General features: G+C 32.3%; 1 protein-coding gene across 4 annotated transcripts; it reads right to left on the reverse strand.

Annotated features, from left to right (window-relative positions):
- Positions 1-955: 955 nt before the first annotated feature.
- LOC107795825 (protein DETOXIFICATION 27-like) lies at positions 956-7,470 on the reverse strand. 4 transcript variants are annotated; one of them, XM_075228502.1, is made up of 9 exons: positions 7,288-7,445; positions 7,024-7,109; positions 5,715-6,256; positions 4,975-5,061; positions 4,562-4,618; positions 2,290-2,528; positions 1,948-2,066; positions 1,458-1,547; positions 956-1,259 (listed from the first exon to the last, which is right to left on the reverse strand). In XM_075228502.1, the coding sequence occupies exons 2-9, from the start codon at positions 7,069-7,071 to the stop codon at positions 1,200-1,202; spliced, it is 1,242 nt and encodes a 413-aa protein (XP_075084603.1). In that variant the 5' UTR covers positions 7,072-7,109; positions 7,288-7,445; the 3' UTR covers positions 956-1,199. The 4 variants fall into 4 exon arrangements, with proteins under 4 accessions (XP_075084603.1, XP_075084602.1, XP_075084601.1 ...); XM_075228501.1 differs by adding an exon at positions 6,777-6,907 and having other exon boundaries at positions 5,622-6,256; positions 7,024-7,424; XM_075228500.1 differs by having other exon boundaries at positions 7,024-7,470.
- Between the last annotated feature and the right edge of the window lie 297 nt (positions 7,471-7,767).

Here is a 7,767-nt window from a genome sequence, read left to right on the forward strand (position 1 = left end):
AGATACTTTACACATATTTTTTCACTGCCCCAAATCTAACCAAATATGGTCTTTCTTCAATAAAACTCCACAATTCCCAGCAAAATATGGCACATTGGCTTAAAAATTTATGCCAAAATGACTCCCTCCTCTTCATCCAGCATGGTGTTCATATTCCATATTTTGTGTTCCTTCTAATACAGGGACCATTTTCTATGGTCCAGTTGCGTAAATGGAGCAATACAGGATACGACGGTCATCAGGTGAAGGCGGTCCCCTCGGGAGTGGATCATGATGGAGGGCGTTGATTGGTGGTTCAATACGGAGGCGGCGCTTGCGACGGCGGCGTTCAACATCGGCTTCTTCGGGTGAGGAAAAAGGGTATGATCTCTGAGGGAGAAGGAAGCTAGGGTTTTGAGTGGCAGTGGTCTTGGGCTAACCTTTTAATTAGTTTTGGGCTGTTAATTGTATGGAATTATTTTGTGGCTATCAATTGATATAAGTTTGGTCCTAGTGGCTACGAATAAACTTTGCTCTTTTTTGTACGGAGAAAACCCAATTGGCCAAATCCTATGGGCGAATATTAGGCCTTATTATTGAAGTCCAGAGCCCTAAACTTCATGATCTGTAAATATCCAGAAAAAGATTGTATTTTTGGGCTGGGCTACACTGGGGCTTCGTAATCTCTTCTTATTCGTTTTTTCTTTTCTTTTTTTAACAAATATTTTTGTTTCGATGTGTTCTCATAATTTTATTTTCTTCCTCTATATAAAGCGAAAAGGTTTAATAACTCATAAATCATAACTTGTTTGAAAGTAAAGCATAATAATTATTGTCTACATCAATTCTTGATTACATGTATGACTCCTTTTCATTGATTACTTAGTAATTTAAAGGGGAATGCTTGATATTTAGACATAATATTTGAGCATGTGAAAAAACAGTCAAAAGAACTCCGAACTCTAGTCATACCAGCTGTTGAGAATTTCTGTTTACATTAACGATTCATTTTCAGGATTAAAAATACATATCATCATTCATCAATCAACTTCCTTTAAAATTTATACATATTTTGCTTCACTTCTATGTAGAAAACGAAATTACAACTAGCTTAGCCTGAAAAATCAGTGCACAAAACTTGGAGAGAACTATCCTCTCTTTTTATCATTTTTCGTCATTATTCTTCAATAATGCTTGGCGAAATTTCTGGCTATTTATTTCTACGAGGTTAAGTGACCAACGTCTTCCCATTTCTTTACATGTGTAGAGGCCTTCTCTGCCTGCATTTTCAACAAAAGATAATAATTTATTCAGTTAATATACCTCAAATTTAACGTTTATAAACACTATCAAATCATTTAAAAAATAACTATAAGTAATTATCCAGAGAAAATGAGTTTTGTAACACGAAAAATAAATAAAGTTCCTACTATAACAAGTTAAAATACATAATTAGTATTTTTTTAAAATTACAATACCTCTTTATTCCAATCACATCTTATTGTGATTATAGCCAAAATCAAAGTCTGAACTGCAGTTCCACCAAAGATCATTCCAGCCCAGATGCCCTATAGAAACATTTTCATTAGCATAAGATCACTTTTCTACCTACAAAAAATGAATTATAACCTGATCATTTCTTCACTTTTATTTACCAATCTCTATTAACTGATATTTTTTTAAAAGATCTTGGTAACAAATTTTGAAGAGAAACCTTGGAGCAACGGTAAAGTTATCTTCGTGTGACCTATAGGTGATGAGTTCGAGCTGCGGAAGCAACCTCTAATGCTTGTATTAGGAAAGACTGTTTACATCACATCCTTAGGGGCGGCCTCCGAACGCTGCATGAACACGAGATAACTTTTGCACCGTACTACCTTTTTATCTCGGTAACAAATTTACTTTCCAATTTACCAATTTACACCAAACCCATTTCCATAAAGAATTTGTAAAAAATGAGGAACATACCATGACACCATAGTGGAAACCCCATCCCATTATGAAGCCAAGAGGGACTCCAAGTAAATAATAGCAACCCAAATTTATATATGCAACATATGCTTGCCATCCAGATCCAACAGCAACCCCTATAAATATCAAAATATAATTTAAAAAACTGAATAAAATAAACAAAACAAACTTAGAAGCTTTTAACTCTTTGCTTAAATAATACATGTCATGTAAATGAATACATGACAAGCGGAGACGATTCCATGATATAGAGTTAGTAAATATAGAATAAGTACGAATTTTTAATTTTTTTTATATGTATATATAGTTCGAACCGAAAGAAATGAGCTGTGAATTTACCCGAGAGAATGGGCTGAACGCTGTTGAGGAGAACAGTGAAGGCTAAGAGGATAGAGAGTTTATGAACAGCTTCAAGGACAGGTTGGCTAGTGGAGAAAATAAGAGCAAGTTCATTGTGGAAAAATATGATCAAAATCCAGAAAAATAAACCAATCACTATTGATTGTGTAACTGCTACTGCTGTTGCAAACTTGGCTCCTTTTCCATTTCCAGCTCCCAACTCATTTGCTACCCTTACTCTGCACCGTATACATAAAGTTAAATTATTTTTAAATATATAAATTTCTTATTCTTTTTAGACATATTAAGAAATAAAAAAGCATAGCATAAATTGGAACCAAAAATAAAAAGGGGCATTCGGTGCACAAGATATTCTATTTTTATATAGGGTCCGGGGAATGGTCGCACCTCAAGAAATATGATGAGCATTAGTAGCTGCTTTCACGGCCCGAACTCGTGACTTATAAGTCATACGGAGTATATTATAAGTTCTTGAAATGTTTTGGATCAAATAGTGATAACCACACTTCAGAAGTATTGCACTAATATTGAAACTATGTACACTGACAGTATAAATAATCTATGTTTTGTTAGTGCATATATATCAAATTATTTTTTAATTAGTACTATATCATTTAGAAAGGTGTACTTGGACAAGATTTTTTTCAACTTCAAAATCTTGGGGACCTTGACTTAATATATACTAACATGTGATTCTTTCATGTCTATTTTCCATTTCTGAAACTGTTATATACAGGATAGCAAACTTCTGATAAAGTATATTGGACTCGTGTAAATTATAGACTATTACATTACGTGTATTACCTAACTGGTCGATAATTATTGGCCCTACGTAGGGAGTTCATAAAAAATCAAAAAATCGAATCAAATCGAAACCGAATCAAATCGACCAAAAAACTGATATTTTTTAGGTTTGGTTTGGTTTTGGTTTGGAATTTTAAAAACCGATCAAATTTGGTTTGGTTTTGATTTTAATAAAAAAATCGAACCAAATCGAATATAAAAGTAGCTATTTAAATTTATTATTACACACACACACACACACACACACACACACACACTATATATATATATATATATATATATATATATATATATATATATATATTTAGTTTCTAAACTTTTATGGTACATATTAGTCGTTTATATTTTTAGTCTAATTTTTTGCTATTATAATAATCTAATTCTTTGCCTTTACATTCTAATTTGATTGGTAGTTTTCTTTTGCTAACTACAAGAATTTATTTCATGTTAAAAATAATTGATTTTTAATTGCGTACTTAAATTATTCATCACTAGTTGATTCAATTATCATCAATATATCTTGGTAAATGATAGATTTTTCAAAGATCAATTGGTTTGATAGTGTTACGTTGAAAATGTAGTCTCTGGAATATGTGTTTGGTAGTGTTTGTCTCATATTTAAGAAAAAACCCGATAAATAACCGAAAATACAGAAAAATCGACCAAAACCGAATCGATAAAAAACCGACTTAATTGGTTTGGTTTTATTTCAATATTTGAAGAACGGACTTAGTTGATTTGGTTTCTTTTTAGGAAAAAACCGAACAAAACTGAACGATGAACACCTCTGGCCCTATGGTTTTGTCTTCTGCTAATAAAAGCAACAGGTGAAAGGACAAGGCTATGGTTATATGTCTTTTTAGTCTACTTTTTGAGTACTTTCAATATAATACTTAGGATTTTGATGGATTTTAGCCCCGTACAAAATCTCCCAAGATTCATGTTATATATTACCCAGGGGCTAGATACAGGAACAAATTTTAATACTTGAATAGGAGTTTCAAGAATTAGGATAGTGTCTATTCACTGTCTTGATTGATTTTCCAACAGTGTACCAATATAATCATATTTCCTTCGAGAAATACAGCTATTTTGTAATTGACCACCTTTCGTCGAAAAATTATATTGTTATATAGGTAAAATATTAAGTTTTAGAGATATATAACATATATTAAATATCGAAGAATTATTTTTATTTTTTTTAAATTTGAACACCCTTGAGAAAATTCCTGACTTGTCATTGCTACTATTAGTAGTTAGGCTATATAGGAAAAAATAATTCATGTGATAAAAGAAGAAAACAAAAAACAACTAGTTGTCTAATTCAGTCATTTTCATAATTCACTGTCAAGTGTAAGATGGAACCTATACCATTCACTTATTTTCATAATGTCTAATATGAAAAGATTAAATTAATTATGTAAATGACAAAAGGAAATAGACATACCCAGTTCCAGCAAAGAATCCAAGAGGAATCATCAGTTCCCAACCATTGATATTCATGCTGCAGGAATTAAAATTAACAAAAAATTAAGACAATCAAATAAAAGAAAGTGACATCAATTAGTATTATGTTTGTGTAGACAATTTAAAGACAACTTGGTCATTTTCTTCTGTCATCAATTATTATGTTTGTGTAGACAATTTAAAGATTACTTGGCCATTAAATTTGACTGAAACCAAATTATGAGACTTGTCTACTTCATAGTCAAGAATAGCAAAGGCAATGATCTCTAATGATAATGACAACATTAACAAAAGTTAAACTTTTTTGGTACATTTAACTTGTGGTGTTTTCATTATAATTAATGTTGTCATTAACAAGTTAAAAGGTGTAATCAAGAAGAAAAGTTTGCTTACCAAATGGATAATGCGTCCACAGCAATTTTAGCATTTTCCAAATTACCAGTCATCACAATTAGCACCCTGTAATACCAGTTCTCCAAGCTGTTCCATATTTATGGTAATATGAGATTAGAAAGAAAAAATAGATCATAGAGAAATTGCATTAATATAAGCAAATAGATTAAATTATGACATGATGGCAAAAGTTTTAGCTCCCACTCTTAAACCAAACAAGGAAAAGGAAAGACTTATATACACTATGTATAATAATTTTACACTATTCCTGCAATTTTAAAATTAGATAGCATTTGTCTTATTTTCCTGATTACTTTCTCACTTCTTTTGTAGTTATCTTTTAAATAACCTAATAGTATAAAAAATATTTACCCTGTCTATGTATAGAAGTTAAACTCTAAATGGAATTACAAATCTCATTTGCTTTCTAGCTCATTTCCCTTCCCAAACTTATGTTGCTCGTACTCTTCAAAAATGTTGTCGCGCCCATATTAGATCCTTCAAAAATACACTACTTTTGAAGGATCACTCGACAGCATTTTTAAAGAGTCTGAGCAACATAAAAGACAACCTGGTGCACTAAGTTTCCGCTACGTGCGGGTCCGGGGAAGGGTCGGACCACAAGGGTCTATTGTATACGACCTTACCATACATTTCTGCAAGAGGTTGTTTCCACAGCTCGAACCCGTGACCTTAGTCCCTCAAACAAAAGACTAGAAACTTGAGATAGAGAATAATACCAGAGCATGATTCCAGAAGAGACAGAGAGCTTGAAAAAATCCCAAAGACCAGAGAAAGCTTCCATACTAAAACCAGTCCAAGAAAGAGGACAGCCACCAAAAACAGTATAACCAAACAACATCAACATAACCAACCACCAAGAGATATTCAAAGTAAGTGTTGTCCCAATAATACCCAAATGAAACTTGTACACAATCAGCCAACTTATCAACACATGAAAAATGAATGCCACAAAATTTGCCCAAGCTATCACATTATTCTTCAATTGGCTTTGTAAAAACCTCTGCAGTGGAAATTGAAATGCAAAGCAAAAGTGGAGTGGAATAAAGGCCAAAACTACAACTCCAGAGAGCTCAGCTACATCTTCTGGTTGCCCAAGAAATTTCAAAACTGGCGTTGCGAAGAGAAATAAAGGCATCATTATAATACAACATAAGAAGAGTACTATCCAAGAACGTTGCAAATATACTCCTAACATGTAGTATTTTTTTGCACCAAATGCTTGTCCACATAATGTTTCCAATGCACTTGCCATTCCTAGCTGCATAATAGATAACGTCAATCAGGGGAGAAGCTACATGTAATAAACGACGTTAAATTAAATCTCCTTGGTACTATGAAAATTGGGTAATTTTCATTTTATTGGTATACTACATAAATTGTTGAATCTTTTTGACATAACCGAAGCTTCTGTATAGTAGCAAACAGAGGCAGACCTATGTTACTAAGTGAGGGTTCACTAGTACCCGCAAAGTTCGGTAAAATATCCATAAATACATGTATGTATATTTTAGAAAATACTGATATATTAGTAGTGACACCCTGTATACAAAGCATATTTTGGTTTAAAGCAAAAGTGCACTCCCAACCTTCAAATCTCAGGTCCGCCTCTGGCACCCAATAGCCGTCCACCTGATCTCTTAAAATAAAAATAGCCGACGTATGTATAATATATATATATAATTCGTGTATAACATATGTATAACTATATATAATTAATGTATAATTTATGTATACGGGCTAGAAAAGTAAACATTGAATGGATATTTGTGTAACAATACCTTCAAAAATTGGCTTCAGGTTGTAGGTTCAAAAAGCAAGTGTAGTCTATAAATGCATTTTCAAAACCTCCCTTCTTCCCCTGTTAGAATTTCTATATGAATTCTCACTGTTCGTGTCGCTCCATTGAAACCTGACTCGATGCAAAGTCTCATTTAAAATATATGCATAAAGAGAACTCGTGTAATATACTTCTAGATGTGGGATTGAAGCGTAGTTGATTGATTAATATAGTAAGAAATTACGTACCATGAGACCGAAATCGAAGCCAAGAACAACATTACTAGCAATGGACATAGCAGCAAGTTCAAGATCACCAAGATGACCAGCAAAAGCTTGAGTGATAACAAACATGGAGTAAGAAACTATTCTACTAAAAATGGCAGGGCCAACTATATGCCATAGCTTCTTTGTTTCAATCCAAAATCTTTTTGAAAAACTTTGTTCATTTTGGTTTTGTTCTAGTATATAACTATTGTGGATATTAGAAGCTGCATAATCTAATAAGGGTACCTTATTTTCCTCTATTTTTCCATTGCTAGACATTTTTTCCTTACCTAGGCTCTCTCTCTTTAGGTTCTATTAAATAAGAGGGATTGAGAGATTAGAGAGAGAAAATGCCTTAGAAGAAAGATAAGGAAATGATAGCTAGAGGAATTTATTTGTGTGGTTAATGCTTATATATATATATATATATAGTAAGTATAGTCCACAAGAAGAACTCAAATAAGAAAGTAACACATTAGAAAATTAAAATTGGAGTTTTCTCCTTGCCTATCTTCGGAGAAACCTCGTTTTCTTTTTCTTTTTTACCTGCTAGTGGCACTAAGAGTTCATTGAGTCCACATATTTTTTTTATATGAAGCATATATATATATATTAAACTCACTAAAATTTTAATATTAAATTTCAGCCAATTTTAAAAATACAATAAATTTAGTGTTAAAAACTTTATATATCGAACTTATTAAACTTAAAATCAGAATATGTCAT

This window comes from Nicotiana tabacum, chromosome 13 (genome assembly GCF_000715075.1).
Source record: "Nicotiana tabacum cultivar K326 chromosome 13, ASM71507v2, whole genome shotgun sequence".
NCBI lineage: Eukaryota > Viridiplantae > Streptophyta > Magnoliopsida > Solanales > Solanaceae > Nicotiana > Nicotiana tabacum.

Excerpts from the sequence above, each read along its gene's own strand:
- LOC107795825 (XM_075228499.1), bottom strand. The coding sequence starts at position 7,320 with ATGTCTAGCAATGGAAAAATAGAGGAAAATAAGGTACCCTTATTAGAT. Across the intron at positions 4,619-4,974 it reads GTGGACGCATTATCCATTTG|CATGAATATCAATGGTTGGG; the intron begins GTAAGCAAACTT and ends TAATTCCTGCAG. Across the intron at positions 1,548-1,947 it reads GTTTCCACTATGGTGTCATG|GGCATCTGGGCTGGAATGAT; the intron begins GTATGTTCCTCA and ends ATGTTTCTATAG.